Here is a 17114-nt window from a genome sequence, read left to right as displayed (position 1 = left end):
TATTTTGTTTTCTTTCAGCACACAATGTTCTGTACACTTTTTTCACAAATACTACTTTTAGAGAGAGCTTGGCTTGTCTTCATTTCCTGGTTGAAATCCACATCTTTGCCACCAGCCTGCCTGATCAGGTGAGCAGCTCAGCCCTCAATGCAGCAGCAATCAACGGGAAGCCACTGCTTTGTGATTTGAGAGGCGAGATGGCACCTGTAGATTGCTTTACTACAGTGCCTACACACAGTGCATCAGTATGTATTAAGATGCTGCATATACCAGTTAGATAAGTACAGATAGGTATGTTTGGTCATTTGGCAGAGCATAAGGTGAACTAGTAAGCACAGAAACACAGATACAAACAGAAAGTATTGGACCTCTTTACTATAAAAAAGCAGGGCTCAGATCACATTGCCACCCTTGTTTAGGTGCTTGCACCTTCATACATCAAGCACTGGATGACATGTTATACTGTCCTGGGGGATTGGCCTGTAATGATGGGATCAGTGCTGGTCCTAGGAAGCTGTAGGCAAAGCGGCAGGTTCCCAGTCCATTAAGCCTTCTAGCATAAATCATTTTCCCTAATCCCATTCCACCTTACTTGGACTGGAGTCCTGGTCGTTCAGCTCTGTGCCCATGCCACTTCATACAAACAGGTCCTTTGAAAAAGGCTTCCTTTCTGGTTCAACAGAAACAATTGAACAGGATACAGTATGAACCTGTTTGAAGCACTTGTGAAGATGACGCACCCATGTTTTGTTTTCAGTCACTTCTCAGTTCCCTGCAGGTCACAGCGGAGGGCCGTAAACATGTCAATAGCTCCATGTGTGCATTCCCGTGAACAGTGGGCCACAAGCGATAGGATTGTTTCAGACGGTGACTGGGACGAGCACAGTACAGTCCCCTGAGGAAGGGTCACCACGCTTTGTTTCTCCAAACCTGTTGTGTGTCTATAAATTACTATTGTTGCACCCTTGTTTTTGTTCCAGAATGATTTGTGATCAATTTAACACTCAAGATTCTAATGGTTTAAAGTAATGATTATCATTCAGAGGCAGCTGCAGTCAAACAGCTTGCACCTTCAACTGCACCTCGCTGAGATGAGATGGAACACCACAATTACTTCAACGATGGCTCTGTTAAAACAAGCCACAATTATGTGATGGGAAGAAGCCAATAATTGAATTCTCTGTCATTAGAGTGGGTATGCTTGGATCTATATAAAAGCATCCTAAAATCCAACTCTATCCTCTTGTTTCTGCTTCGTTCACAGACAGGATGAAAGTGAATATTAGATACAAATTTTTACTCCTGGACAATCAGTTCACATGAAATTAATGTGTTTCTATGAATAGGTCACAGTCTGTGGATTGTTTTGAAGTACACGCAAAATGTTCAGACAGGACTAAAACAATTGCATGGTATAAAACTAGGAAGAAACTACTCAGCAAGATATTTTCCTAAAAATATAACCATTACAATTGTTTTAGACATCCTAGACCGTTCCTTTGCACATGCTTTGAAATAGGGCCAATAGCTCTTTACACGCACTATTCAAGCCTGAAGAGAGTGAGGTGCGAGTGCATTGATTTATGGCTCCTTGTGATTGCAATACCAACATAAAGAATATGTCAACACCTGTTTTAATAAAAGCTGAACAAAATACCATTAAAGGTAGCTGCACTGGAAATGTAACAAGTGCTGAGTGAGTATTTCAAATCAGCACAAACTACATGCTTCATCTTGTGATCGTGAATACTTGAGGTTCCTAAACTGTCAGGAAGGAACTTGCAACCTGTTGTTAAAAATGATGTATTTTCTTTAAGATTTAAAAACAATGTAAGAATTCAGACCAAGTTCAGTGAAGGGTTCTCATTTGATTACCTTTTACTTACTTTAGGGCACACGGTTTTGTGAAAGGAAAACACATCTGAATATTAAACTACAAAGGCGAGTTTTGTGAATCTAAGGGGAAGGGCATATTAGATGGGTTGTGAAAAGGAAGTAAAGCTGATATGTTGATGTGTTAAAGGTTAAAACAAGGTGGCAGTGAAAAGTTACATTTCTACTGGAAACCCAGAACTTTATTGGAGAGAATCATATAATCCAGCTGTGTACCAACTACTGTATTCGCTATCATCCAAACATGCCTGTGTCTTTCTTCCACCCCTCCTGTACCTGTGGGTTGTTGGCCTCAGCCAGCTTGCACTGCCGTAGGAATAGCTTGAGGTTGCCCCAGTTCATATAGGGCAGCAGGACCATGGGCTTCTCCCCCTCTTCCGTACACACGTGGCTGATAGGCAGCAGGTTCCTGTGGGCACACAAACACAGCAATAATCCCAACGGGGTGTGGTTTGAGGTGAAACCACAGCAAATGTTGCCGGCATATAGGTTCAGGCACATTGGTGACAGTAAATTGTTATGGAGTAATAGTCTATGATTATGTGGAGTTCTTGCTTAAATGAGTTGTGATAAAGAAGTTTGTCCTGTTTGAGATTTGAACTGTTCTATCAGTCTTAGTGGACTTCAGCTTGAAAAAAGCTGCTCAGAGGCTAAGCAGAAACCTCCTGACATTAGATCAGAAACACAGAGGCATCTTGTAAACGCAATCCTTATGACATGATCTAGGAGTTCTTAGGCGAGTAGCCTTTCCATGAAGTACTGTCAACACAAGCATGTATTAATGATGACATCATAGTCCTAGAGGAGATGAATGGGGACCCCATGATAAGGCAAGTCACTCCAGATGCATGTGGGTTAAAGAGGAACATGCTACTGAACCTCTGTCATTCTGAACTATTTGATAATGCTGTTCTCAGTAATTGCAGAAGGGGAAGCCATCTGTGTTTGCATCTTTTGTGGTGTCTGGCCTACATCACCCTTAGTTTTCCAGGAACTTGTCTGACGTTACACATAGTCCATACTGATTTTTGGCAGCTGTGTGTTCTGTTTAGTGTGTACCGGAAAGACATACACATTTTAGTTAAATAAAAAAAAAAGGAAAGCCACCAGACCAAATCTGATGTTTATTTGCTTTTGAAATTCGAGGGGTCTAAATCCCTATAAATAAGCAGCTCTAATTCTTTTCTTTTTGTTTTATAAGGCAGTGGAGTACCCACAGCCTTGCCATCTGAGTCAGTAGTTTACAGTTTACCTGGTTTGGCACACCATCACTACAGCTGCAATTACTGTACACACCAATTTAATCAGGTGAAGAAAACAAGATCACCCTGGGGGAACGATATGTACAGTATAATGGGATTGGAAATACTCAGCATCAGTATTCTGCAGTGACTTACCTATGATGTAGACCGCGGAGTTTACAGCTCTCTGTCAGCATCATAGTCACCTGCACCTCTGAGGCATGGTCTAAACAGACAAAAAACTGCTTTTAATATACAAGCGCTGCCATACAAAACATGCCTTTGTAAAAGAGATGCTTGTCAAGGAGTTGTAAGTGCAAAACTAGAGCGATCAGATAGAGGAAAAGGTAGATTATGGCAAAATCCACTGAATGCAAATTCGATGTTCAGACACAGACATGTCTTCATTTATCCCTGGATACTGGGGAAAAACATGCAAAAGATCAATAAAAATCAAAACAGTATATTTTTCTCAAAAAATGTAATCTAAAAAATGCGACTTGCATACTGTATGTACAGCCAAACTCGTTCTATCCCTGTTGGTAGATGATGGAAGACTCCACCACCATTCTTTATGCACTGCCTGGACTTTAAAACTGGGACTTCATGAATTCAGGCAATCCAAACACTAAGGCAGTGGTGCGCAAACGGGACGGTGGGGGGGCGGAGGGGGGAGGCGTGGAGAGTCACTAAGGGGGCGCGACTATGACTGAAGGGGCAGTAGCTTTTTTTTTTTTTTTTTTAAATACATACATACATACATACATACATACATACATACATACATACATACATACATACATACATGACAGCTAATTAGGCCAAGTTCTTACCTTTCAAATGAGCCGTTAACGATCACATTAGTACTTGTAGAACCGGAGAAATTATTATTTGATGTGACGAGATTGTCAGTGAAACTGCAGTGAACAGTGGCAACAAGTGTAAAAAAAATAAAAAAACCCACTAATGGCATTTTTCCTGGATTTAATGTAAATCGCATATTTTTTCCTAGATTTAACAAACAAAAGTCCATATTTAGCTAAATACATAAATGTTAACAAACACATTCTTAAAAGTCAGAATGTAAGCACAGCTCTGCAACATACAATGCCAAATCAAATGCGTCAATGGGCATGGGTTTGCATGATAAAGAGCTATGCACACCGGACGCGAGCTTGCGAATCAATAATTAAAACTACTGATTTAAATGGAGTAATGTACAACGCAAGCGAAGCGAGCAAATATAGAAATAGATTTGGTTTTATTTGTATTTTGCTACGAGCTGTTCGCGTCGCAATGGACCAATCAGAAATAAGGTCAAAGGTAGTGGCTGTCACTAGTGTAGTGTCTCGCTCACGCAGAGATTACCACAGAACTAAAATAAATTTTTTTTTTTTTTAAATCGACCAATGAGAATTTAATTATTGGTCGAAAAATATAATGGTTCTTTATGATGCCAGTGTCTGTGGTTATAAAGACAATAAAAAGAAGGCTGCCACATGTCAAGAAATAGCAGAACAATTGGAAATTCATGGTATGTTTCTCTCTCTTTTTCACCTTAATTTTAGTCAAAGTGACAGGGAGTTTTGTGTTTCTGTAAAATGTCGCTTCTTTGTTTTAATAATGTTGACCATTATTAATAATAATAATAATAATAATAATAATAATAATAATAATAATAATAATAATAATAATAATAATCACATTAGCTCTTTAACAAGCCGATGGTATTCCTGAACTACTTCCTTTTTTTAGTGTGTGGTGTACCCATGCTCTTTTGTGTTTTATTTATTTTACTTAGTTTCCTCAACAGGCGCTTTCTTTTCATGACTAGCTACATCATGTTTTTGTACTCGTGCCGTATTCGTGTCGTTCGCTTTGCTCCCGGTGTGCATACTTTATTTTGTGACAACCCAATTAAGGTCTAACATTTTATTATTATTATTATTATTATTTATTTTTTAGCAGACGCCCTTATCCAGGACGACTTACAATTGTTACAAGATATCACATTATTTTTACATACAATTACCCATTTATACAGTTGGGTTTTTACTGGAGCAATCTAGGTAAAGTACCTTGCTCAAGGGTACAGCAGCAGTGTCCTCCACCTGGGATTAAACCCACAACCCTCCGATAAGAGTTCAAAGCCCTAACCACTACTCCACACTGCTGCCATTTTAATATTGGGGGGGCACAAAATGTATGCTTAAAAAAGGCGGGCGGCATTTAAACTTTACACAACACTAGCGTTCACACCGGACGAAAAGCAATTATTTTCAATGAAGGCGGTCACGGGAAGCGGCACCGCACCGTGACGTAAACTACTAGCAGCCAATCAGGGGAAGTAGGAGGCTCCTTTGCGAGGAAGAAACACATAAAATAGGGGAAAAGCTTGTGGTTCTGATTTCAGATTTTCCAGCGTTGTATAATACAGTAGGTTTGAAATAAAGTAGGTTTGAAATCTGCCTTCATCAAACCGGAGCTCCTGTATCAGCCGATGATATTCGCCGTGCCTTTTTCTTTTCTTGAGGATGTCATGGACCCACAGAGATCTTACTTTTTTTTTTTCTTTCTCCGGTAGAGCAGGGCGATCGCAATGATCTTTTTTGTTTGCTGTTCATTGTTCCAGGTATTGTGTTGTCAGATGCACAGTACCACTGATTGTTGCCGCTTTTACAGTTTCCCCCCCAAAAGTTTGATATGATGGGATGGCAGTAGTTGCATTTTTTAATCATGTGTATACGATAATGCTCAATAATATCAATGTATAATGATGCCTTTAACTCACACTCTCTTTGCCTATACCCAGCAAACCAGGCAACATGTGTATCTCAATTTTTAAAAGCAACATGTTTTTATTTTAAACACCACAATTGTCTGATATTTTGGGTAATTGTGGGGGATTAGGATGGTGTGTGCGGGGGGTTAAAATGAGGTTTTATAAAAACTCCTTGTTACTTGAAATATTTTTTACTAAGCTTTGTGTCATGTAAAAAAGAGTTTTCCCATCCCGCTGGCATTTACTGTTTGTTGCTTGGCAATAAAAAGTCACTGTACATGCAGCCGTGAGGTAACAACAGACCACCCACTGACTTTCCCCTGCCACGTTCTGTGTGAACAGTGGTCTGCACAAGGAGGCTGCATGCGCGCCGCGTCTGGTGTGAACATCCCTTAAGGGTTAGTCTACTGTGGTCTTAGTGAGTCACTGGGGTGTACTTTGACAGAAGCTACCATGCTATTGATGCACAAAATGTTCCAAATTCACAGACAATTTGTTGCTTTGCCAGGGGTCAAAGCACAAAAAGGCGATTCAAAAAGGCGCCTACACTTATCAGAAACTAGCTTGAAAAACATCGGAATTTCCCATTTTTATTCTGAGAACAGTACCCCTCTTAGTGCCAAGGAAAAAAAGAATGGTATTGACTGCAGGCAAGTTCATAAAGCAATAATCTGTTATCTCACCATGCAGCTTTAGCATCCGTCTTGCGTTTTGATAATCAATATTGTTTCCTCTTTCCATTACTTTGTGGAACAGAAGAGGAAGTAAATTATTTGTCGTGCATCATGAAACGTACAGTAATGCAAGAACATTATCCAGTGGCATTGTTTCATTATCACAGGCGTGCCCTGCCAGGTTAAAACACAACAGTGACTTTAACCCTGTGAGAATCAGGACAACGTACTCACTAACACAGACATCCCTGCCACACTGTACACACACATTAGAGACAGACAGACATCCCCACCACGCTGTACACACACATTAGAGAAACAGACATCCCCACCACGCTGTACAGACACACACACACATTAGAGACAGACAGACATCCCCACCACGCTGTACACACACATCAGAGACAGACAGAGACATCGCCACCACGCTGTACACACACATTAGACACAGACATCCCCACCACGCTGTACACACACATTAGAGACAGACAGACATCCCCGCCACGCTGTACACACACATTAGAGACAGACAGACATCCCCGCCACGCTGTACACACACATTGGAGACGGACAGACATCCCCGCCACGCTGTACACACACATTGGAGACAGACAGACATCCCTACCACGCTGTACACACACATTAGAGACACAGACATCCCCACCATGCAGTACAGACACATTAGAGACATCAGACAGACATCCCCGCCATGCTGTACACACACATTAGAGACAGACAGACATCCCCGCCATGCTGTACACACACATTAGAGACTCAGACATCCCCGCCACGTTGGTCACACACGTTGGAGACAGACAGACATCCCCACCACGCTGTACACACACATTAGAGACAGATAGACATCTCCGCCACGCTGTACACACACATTAGACACAGACATCCCCGCCACGCTGTACACACACATTAGAGACAGACAGACACCCCCACCACGCTGTACACACACATTAGAGACAGATAGACATCCCCGCCACGCTGTACACACACATTAGAGACAGACAGACAGACATCCCCGCCACGCTGTACACACACATTGGAGACGGACAGACATCCCCGCCACGCTGTACACACACATTGGAGACAGACAGACATCCCTACCACGCTGTACACACACATTAGAGACACAGACATCCCCACCATGCAGTACAGACACATTAGAGACATCAGACAGACATCCCCGCCACGCTGTACACACACATTAGAGACAGACAGACATCCCCGCCACGCTGTACACACACATTAGAGACTCAGACATCCCCGCCACGTTGGTCACACACGTTGGAGACAGACAGACAGACATCCCCACCACGCTGTACACACACATTAGAGACAGATAGACATCTCCGCCACGCTGTACACACACATTAGACACAGACATCCCCGCCACGCTGTACACACACATTAGAGACAGACAGACACCCCCACCACGCTGTACACACACATTAGAGACAGATAGACATCCCCGCCACGCTGTACACACACATTAGAGACACACACACATCCCCGCCACACTGTACACACACATTAGACAGATAGACATCCCCGCCACGCTGTACACACATATTAGAGACACACACACATCCCCGCCACACTGTACACACACATTAGAGACAGACAGACATCCCCGCCACGCTGTACACACACATTAAAGACATCACAGACAGACATCCCCGCCACGCTGTACACACACATTAGAGACTCAGACATCCCCACCACGCTATACACACACATTAGAGACATCCCCGCCACGCTGTACACACACAGAGACAGACAGACATCCCCACCACGCTGTACACACACATTAGAGACAGACAGACATCCCCACCACGCTGTACACACACATTAGAGACACACACACATCCCCGCCACGCTGTACACACACATTAGAGCCAGACATCCCTGCCACGCTGTACACACACATTGGAGACAGACAGACATCCCCGCCACGCTGTACACACACATTAGAGACAGACAGACATCCCCGCCACGCTGTACACACACATTAGAGACAGACAGACATCCCCGCCACGCTGTACACACACATTAGAGCCAGACATCCCTGCCACGCTGTACACACACATTAGAGACAGACAGACATCCCCGCCACGCTGTACACACACATTAGAGACATCGCTAACAAGTACAAGTCAAATCGCCATGACCTACACCCACAGTATTCAAGTGGAAAAATGCTGATATACTAAGTAAATGACACAATGCCTCCATATACCCCCAGATTCGCAGTCATTTGTACGAATTAAAAAAAAATAAAGTAAATAAAACAATCCTTAGTTGAATAAGTGGCTCTCTGGATACATGTAAAAACATAAATGTGACATTCAGTTTGACATACAGACTCCATTTGCCCCCATGGTCCGTGACAGCAATAACTTGTACTAAATAATGTCTTTAGCAAGTTTAATAGGATAAGTTGTAGAGCATATTAAAATGCAAGTACATGTATGACATACTCTTAAAAACCTGTGCTAGTATGAAAGTCACCACACTTAAACGAGCAGTGGTGAAAAAAAGGAAACTTAATAGCAACATGTGTACCCCAGATAATAAGTTTTTTAATAAATATATATCATTAATAAGCCTCACAGATCATCTCAGCCAAATCAAGCAGAGTGGTCATTCCCCCACAGGTAGCTGCCCTCAAAGTTTATATACAGGAATTACTTTAGAACCCAGAAACTTGCTTTAAATGGGGACACGAGTTTCAAGCAACATAAACCTTAAATTTCTTCATACACAAAAACATTTGTTAGTTTTATAAACTATCCTCAGTGCACCCATCGTCTGCTAGATAACTGACCTTGTCTGTTTTTCTTACTGGGTTTATCTGTACACTGCTTGGTGTCCTGTGGCAAAGTAGATTAGTTCTGTGGCTGAATGGATTGCTAATGTAGTGCCCGTGTTGGGTTTGCACTGCGGTTACTCGTTATATTCTTGGCTTGGTTTAATGGCAGCTGGACTTTATTTCATTTCTCCCATCAGTACAGCAGGTCCTGTGAGGACTGCCATTTTCCAGCCTCAGCTTGCATCTTCTGCAGCTGGTACTGACACTCTCGAGCGTGCATATTCAATATCACAGCGAGGCTGGTACTGACACTCTCGAGCGTGCATATTCAATATCACAGCGAGGCTGGTACTGACACTCTCGAGCGTGCATATTCAATATCACAGCGAGGCTGCAACTGACACTCTCGAGCGTGCATATTCAATATCACAGCGAGGCTGGTACTGACACTCGAGCGTGCATATTCAATATCACAGCAAGGCTGCTACTGACACTCTCGAGCGTGCATATTCAATATCACAGCGAGGCTGGTACTGACACTCTCAAGCGTGCATATTCAATATCACAGCGAGGCTGCAACTGACACTCTCGAGCGTGCATATTCAATATCACAGCGAGGCTGGTACTGACACTCTCGAGCGTGCATATTCAATATCACAGCGAGGCTGCAACTGACACTCTCGAGCGTGCATATTCAATATCACAGCGAGGCTGCTACTGACACTCTCGAGCGTGCATATTCAATATCACAGCGAGGCTGGTACTGACACTCACGAGCGTGCATATTCAATATCACAGCGAGGCTGGTACTGACACTCACGAGCGTGCATATTCAATATCACAGCGAGGCTGGTACTGACACTCACGAGCGTGCATATTCAATATCACAGCGAGGCTGGTACTGACATTCTCGAGCGTGCATATTCAATATCACAGCAAGGCTGCTACTGACACTCTCCAGCGTGCATATTCAATATCACAGCGAGGCTGGTACTGACATTCTCGAGCATGCATATTCAATATCACAGCGAGGCTGGTACTGACATTCTCGAGCGTGTATATTCAATATCAGCACAGAGTATAAATCATCTACTTCTACCTATTACTTTTTCTAAACTTTTTTTATTATCTATTTAGAATAATTTTTCCTCATTTTTTTTATTTTACTTCTCTTTATCAATTTATTTATGCATTACTTTGTGTGCAAAATAGAGGTTCAAGTATCTTGCCACTCCCATTACTCGTTGGCATTTAGTAATCATAGAGGTGTGTGTTACAGTAATCTTCTTTACATCCCTATTATCTCTATTCAATCGCATGTTACAGTAATCTTCATATCCCTATTACCTCTATTCAATTGCACATTACAGTAATCTTCTTTACATCCCTATTATCTCTATTCAATTGCACATTACAGTAATCTTCTTTATATCCCTATTACCTCTATTCAATCACATGTTACAGTAATCTTCTTTATATCCCTATTACTCTGGTACAATCAGGAACATGTGATTGAATAAACTACTCTTGGCTTTATTTAATTCTAGATCTGTCTAAAAAAAGCTCCTCTTATCAGTGATTTTATTCTGGATTATAACATTGATATTCTCTCTTCAACTGAAACTTAGCTTGGAACTGATGTTTCCTTGATTGAGGCTTGCTTCTTCCAGAAAGCTTGCTCTACGGGGCGGGGAGCTAGACTTGCCACTAGCTTCCGCACTGAACATCAAATCAAACAGGAAATTGAAGGTTATTCATCTTTTAAATTGTTAACTTGAACATGAAATAACCAATTACCTGTTCATATTGTAATTATATATTGTCCACCTAAGTCAAACTTGCTATTTTTTTACCGAATTTGGTGATCTGTTATCTATATCGTCTCAAATTATGATAGGATTCTTTTATTGGGCGATTTTAACATTCACGTTGACATTGAATCAGATTCAAACCGTTCAAGGCTACTGGATTCCCTACATTATGTCCAGCATGTTAAAGATCCTGCACATTAATCGTGGTCCTACTTCAGATTTAGTCATTTATCAGGGTTTAGTTGTTCAAAATTTTGTAACTATTGATCTCACTATTTCTGAAGCTGCCTTTAACAACAGAGCATGGAACTTACAATTAAAACTCAGGTAGTTCATTCTTCAACTGCTGTCAAGTTTTCTGAGGCACTGAGTTCATCACCACTTACTCAGTGTTTATCATTAGATGAATCTGTTAACATACTGTAGCAGTTAAGAACTGTCTTTAAAAAGAAGCTAAGAGGCTCGTCATGGTTTAATGATACGGCTCGTTAACTGAAATGTCAGGGTCAAATTGGAACGTAGATGGAAGGAATCTAAACACTGGAAAAGCCATCAGGTAACATATAGGAAGGGTCTGGCATTGGCTAGAGCATCATATCATTGTCATTTAATCTAAACCAATACAAACAGATTGATTTTTGCTTCCCTAGATGCAATAGTAAAGACTCCTCCTGATACTCTTAACATTGGATCCTCTTACAGCTGCAACGATTTCTTAAATTATTTTCAAAATAAAATTCTAAACATCAGAAATCAGATTGTACAGACTTCTTGTATTATGGAGGATTCTTCTAAATATACCAATTAGACCTAAATTAGGCTACTATAGAGGCTTTTTCCTTGATTACCTTACAAGAGCTGACAGCCAGTCCTGCATAGGAGACCCACTACATGCACTTTTGATGCCATTCCTACTAAACTGTTAAGATATTTTTTGTGTCAATACTCACTTTCCTCCGGTACAGTTAGCACTTAAGGTAGCTTTGGTAAAGCCATTGTTCAAGAAAACTACTTTGGACCCCAAAGTCCTTAATTATAGGCCAATCTTCAATCTGCCATTTTAAGCTAAGGTTGTGGTATGTGTACCAGTACTGTTGCGTGACAGGCTTTCAACTGGTACACACGGCAGTTGACCTTTATAACTATATAATTCCTCAACCACAATACTCCCTCAGTCGCACCATCGTAACGTATCAATCTGTTTGTACCACCGAATCACAGAGAAATTAGAAATTATGACAACCGTTTTTTCGGGGTTAGGCACAAAAATGCTGCCTCTCCCTTTAAAAGCATGTGTCGGTATTTATGAATGTGACATGAGGTCTGTCTATTAAAAAAAAAAAAAAACACACAAAAAAAGCATATGACATGTTTTAATAAACTGAAGTGTGAGAAGGACGGTAACAATTTGATCGAATACAAATGCTTCTAAGTGCAGACAGGTATAAACACCAGCAGAATACGCAAACCCTAGTTTCTTGCAACAGTTGTGATGGTGACCAAACGTGTGTGAGTACTGCTGTGTAAAAATGTAGCTTAAATGAACAGTTGCATTTAAAAAATGTAGAAGAACAGCGAAAAACAAAAATTTAAATACACTTAAGGTTTGTGTGTTGCATGTCCCATTAACAAAATGCCTTAGAAACTTAAAATAAAGAAAACAATTAATTTAGGGCTACAATACGGCAAAAAGCTCAATAATGAAACAAAAAAGTCAGTGGAAAGGTTATCGTAGAAAGATGAAAATAATCTTTGTGACATAAAGCAGTGTTATCTTTTGCCAGTCAAATCGTAGAATGTCTAAAAGTTTTGAGTCAACACAAACTGATTTTTTTCATCTGTTGCATCTTGCATCCCAGATATAATAGATTGAGTTACATTGTTTACTGTCAGGAATTTAAGGATGATTTAATTGCGCAGCAGATTCCCCAGTTAGATGAGCAGATAAAATATCTCTTCAGCCAAAGAAGCAGGCACGGTAATTTAAGAGTACCGTTACCACAATGAAAAACATGTAGCGTGAGTTTTGTACTAAAGCAGGGTCAGCTGTTGCAGGGAAAACAAAGTTTATTTCTCAATCTGACCATTTTAAGAAATGTGAAAACAGAACGCACAGAGGCACTTAGGACTGTTTTTAGGAAAAAAAAACAAAAAAATAATGGAATTAAAAATGAAATGCACTGCTGCTTACTTGATTGCAGTAGAAATTAAAAATAAAACACATTCACTAAATTTAGCTCTCAGATTGTGCTAATGAAAATATAAAATATGACAGTGCTTGCTGTGGTGTATTTAATATTGTAAATATAGCCGAACTAACTCACTGCAATTTAAACTTGTTTTTACCGAAAAATAAACAGTAGCATGTAATCATAATAGTTACATACGAGTCTGTGTTATATACTGTCAGTTCAGGACTTCACTAACACTGAGCATGGGAGCTGCAGAATGCTATTTCCATATTACAACTGGAGACAATTAAAGGTGTGGTCACAAATTCCATACACAGCACCTTTAAAACATTTAAAATATAAACATGCTGAGTTCATTGCAGTCATCAGCTTCATTGATGAACCATTCAGCAGAATGAGGCAACAAACAAGTTGCCAATCAATTACACACATTTCTAGCTCCTAATAGCGTATATGAAAATGTTCAGCGTGGATCTCATAGCACATAGCACTGGGTCCGCTCTTGTTAGAGTAGTAATTGATCTGTTGATAAGCTCTGACCCTGGCTTTCCCTCCACTTGAATTCTCCTAGATTGAAGTGCTGCATCTGATACTGTGGACCACTCCATTCTATTGAATTGTCTTGAAAGCTCAGTGGGATTGCCAGGAGGTGTCCTATCTTGATTGTAATGCACTTTTCTCTGGTATTCCAAAACATGTGGTGTCTCGCAGGACACTACTGCTACAATTCTGAAAAAGTTAACATATTACCCAAGTTTTGGCCTCATTGCACTGTTTCCCTGTGCAGTTTAGAATGCATTTTTAAATGTTTCTTTTAACTTTCGGCCCTGAATGCATTAGCACCCAGTTACTTACAGGAGCTGTTGACCCTGTATACTCCTAACTTTATTATTATTTATTTATTTATTTCTTAGCAGACGTCCTTATCCAGGGCGACTTACAATTGTAAGCAAATACATTTCAAGTATCACAGTACAAGTAATAATACAATTAAGAGCAAGATAAATACAATGATTTTGGTAACTGCGCTCTTAGATCTCAGGATGCGGGGCTGCTGGTTATTCCACAGTAAACAGCATTTTATAATCAAAACTGCATTTTCTTTTTGTCCTTTTTGAAATTCTAATTTTATAAAATGTGTGTTTTAGATTTGTAATTGTTCTATTTCTACAAACGAGCCTTTTCCAATTAAAACCACATTTGTATATTTTTTAAATTCAGTTTTATCAAATCCTGCATTGGATTTTTTTTTAATTGAATGGTTTAATTGTTGTTTTTTTGCCTGTTTGTGTGTGAAGCATGTTGGAAGCCTTGTGATGAAAGGCACTATAGAAATGTGAATTGTAGTTGTCTGTTAAGTGTCCTCAGGGCTCCAAGCTGTAGCTGTTGCTGAGGTCACTTCTCCAGCATGCAGTAACCCTATGACAGACAATGATAACAAGAGATTCCAGCTGCCTAAAACAAGGTGAAACACAATGGACTAGCAGCCACTGCAGCACAATAAGAGTATGGAGAATTACTGAATTCAAACCACTGTAACAGTAATCCATACTAGCTGTGAACAGTCCTGGTACAGTAAAAGCAGGATGCGAGGCATATTTTTGGTTGTTTTTGAGTGGCTGCCGTCATCCCTTGTTTCAGATATAGGTATGACAGGATGCAGATCCTTTAGTGACATGGCTTAAGGAAGGAAATGGCCAAAAATGTTACATGCTTGACAAAAGCACCACATTTTTTTTGGAGGCTGCCATATCTATTGGGATTAAAAAAATTATACACCGCTACAAAATATCCCAATAAACCGCAATTCTGGTTGTACAATACTTTCTGTAATGCTTCCAATATATTTCTATTGATTAGAAATCCAATAGCAACATTAGTTTTGTACTTCAGACATGGGTATATTCTTGGCTGACAAGCGTGCAGCAATTTTACTTGATAAATACAACTGGCAAGTCATGAAGAAATACTTCTGCATAAACTTTCATTGCTTTTCTTCAGCAACGAAAGTTTATGCAGAAATATAATGTAATTGTATGTAAAAATAATGTGATATCTGTATAATATGAAATAATGTATAATGTGAAATAATGTGATATCTTGTAACAATTGTAAGTTGCCCTGGATAAGGGTGTCTGCTAATAAATAATAATAATAATAATAATAATAATAATAATAATAATAATAATAATAATAATAATAATAATATCAGGACAGCTACCATTGTATTATATTAAACCTATGCTTTATGTTTTCCTCTGTATAATTTCTAGATTGTCTAGGTGGTTAGTATGGATTGGACAGCCTGTTTTGTTTGCCAGAAAACTTCTCCAGAGAATTTATGTTGTCCACGAAACTGGCGAGGTCACAACGCTCTCAGTCTACAAGGACTTCCTCGAGAATGTTGAAGAATTCAAAAAGCTGGATGTGTTGCCAGTGGATGTGGACTTTGGGTCAGAAGGAACTGTGGAAAACTTTCTGGATAAAATTGCCTCATGGCATCGCCCTTTCTATGAGAAGTTCAATAAGCCAAAGTTAGAACGGGAAAGGAATAGGAAACAAACATGACGAAGGGTCAGATGTATCAAATGTCCGTCATTCTAAGAGAAAATCAACGACAAGTGGTAAAGAACCACTCCTAGTAAGCTTCATGAATTTAACATTCTGTGCTGATCAATCCCTTAGGCAGATGGCTACAGACATGCAGGATGAAAACATCCTTGCTAAAATTGTATGTGGGCATTTGATTGTTTTAGAAGGCAAGCACCATCTTTCTTGTCTGACAGTACAGAAATCCTTTTTGTGCCCATTTATGACGAAGCGATACCCCTCCAAATACAGAAGGGAGAGCTAAAGCTACAGCTTTCACAGAGTGGGTGTCCCATGTTGAGTATTCGGTAGAAGAAGGAACCTACATCTTTAAGTTATCGGATCTCCATCAGTTGTATCAAAGTTGACAAAGACATTTCTATCAATAAAACCTGCTTCAAAACAAAACTTCTCAAACACTTTTCTGACATGGGTTTGCTGGAGCAGTCAGATGGCAATTCTTGTCTTTTCAAAGGGCATGCAGCAGATGATTAGAGAGGCCTTCCTTGTACATAACTATGAAATCAGAAGCGCTCCTGTTCGCAAAAGTTGCAAAGGATTTGCAGAGAAGAGATGTTCCAAGACGGAAAAGTCACATTTTCTGGAAGCTTCCCCCATAACTGTCAGCAAAACATGTTGCCCAGTACAAAACTGCTAACATCAATAATTCTCTACGGGCCAACCTTGGAAGGAGATGTGGAAGATTCTCAGGCTTGTCTCAGCATCTCACAAATGTTGCTTCACAACTCTGAGGTTCAAAGCAGAGGCTACTCACAGTCGACACTCTGTGGAGAGAGAGCCCCCTCTTCTAATCTATGTTGGTATGAACATTCATGCTGTAACCAGAAGCAAAACACTAGCTGAACAACTAGCCAGTCTAGGTTTGAGCATCACATAGTCGTGCTCTCCAGCTGGAAAACCAGCTGGCCCTCTCCATGCGTGAACAATTCAAGACTGATGGCGTAGTTTGTCCCTCTAACCCTTTCTGGTCAATTTATTCAGCACGTCTCAGGCGCATCAGGTCCAATTTATTTTCACACGCGCAGTTTATTTTAGACGCACTGTTTAAAAATATTTTTTCACAGTAAAACAGGTTTAAAAGGCACTGCAT

At 40.3% G+C, this 17114-nt stretch overlaps 1 protein-coding gene across 2 annotated transcripts in view; it reads right to left on the bottom strand.

Moving 5' to 3' along the window:
• The window catches only part of ryk (receptor like tyrosine kinase), a 116204-nt gene that overhangs the window by 14208 nt on the left and 84882 nt on the right, over positions 1 to 17114 (bottom strand). For both annotated transcript variants that reach the window (XM_034038430.3, XM_034038431.3), the window contains exons 11-12: positions 3291 to 3360; positions 2170 to 2302 (exon numbers count right to left, since the gene is read on the bottom strand). In XM_034038430.3, the coding sequence (XP_033894321.1) occupies positions 2170 to 2302; positions 3291 to 3360 (203 nt within the window). The remainder of the gene's footprint in view (positions 1 to 2169; positions 2303 to 3290; positions 3361 to 17114) is intronic.

The sequence above is a fragment of the Acipenser ruthenus genome, chromosome 17, assembly GCF_902713425.1.
Source record: "Acipenser ruthenus chromosome 17, fAciRut3.2 maternal haplotype, whole genome shotgun sequence".
NCBI classification, from domain to species: domain Eukaryota; kingdom Metazoa; phylum Chordata; class Actinopteri; order Acipenseriformes; family Acipenseridae; genus Acipenser; species Acipenser ruthenus.
Note: the sequence above shows the minus strand (reverse complement) of the source record. Positions and strands in the feature narration are given on the sequence as shown.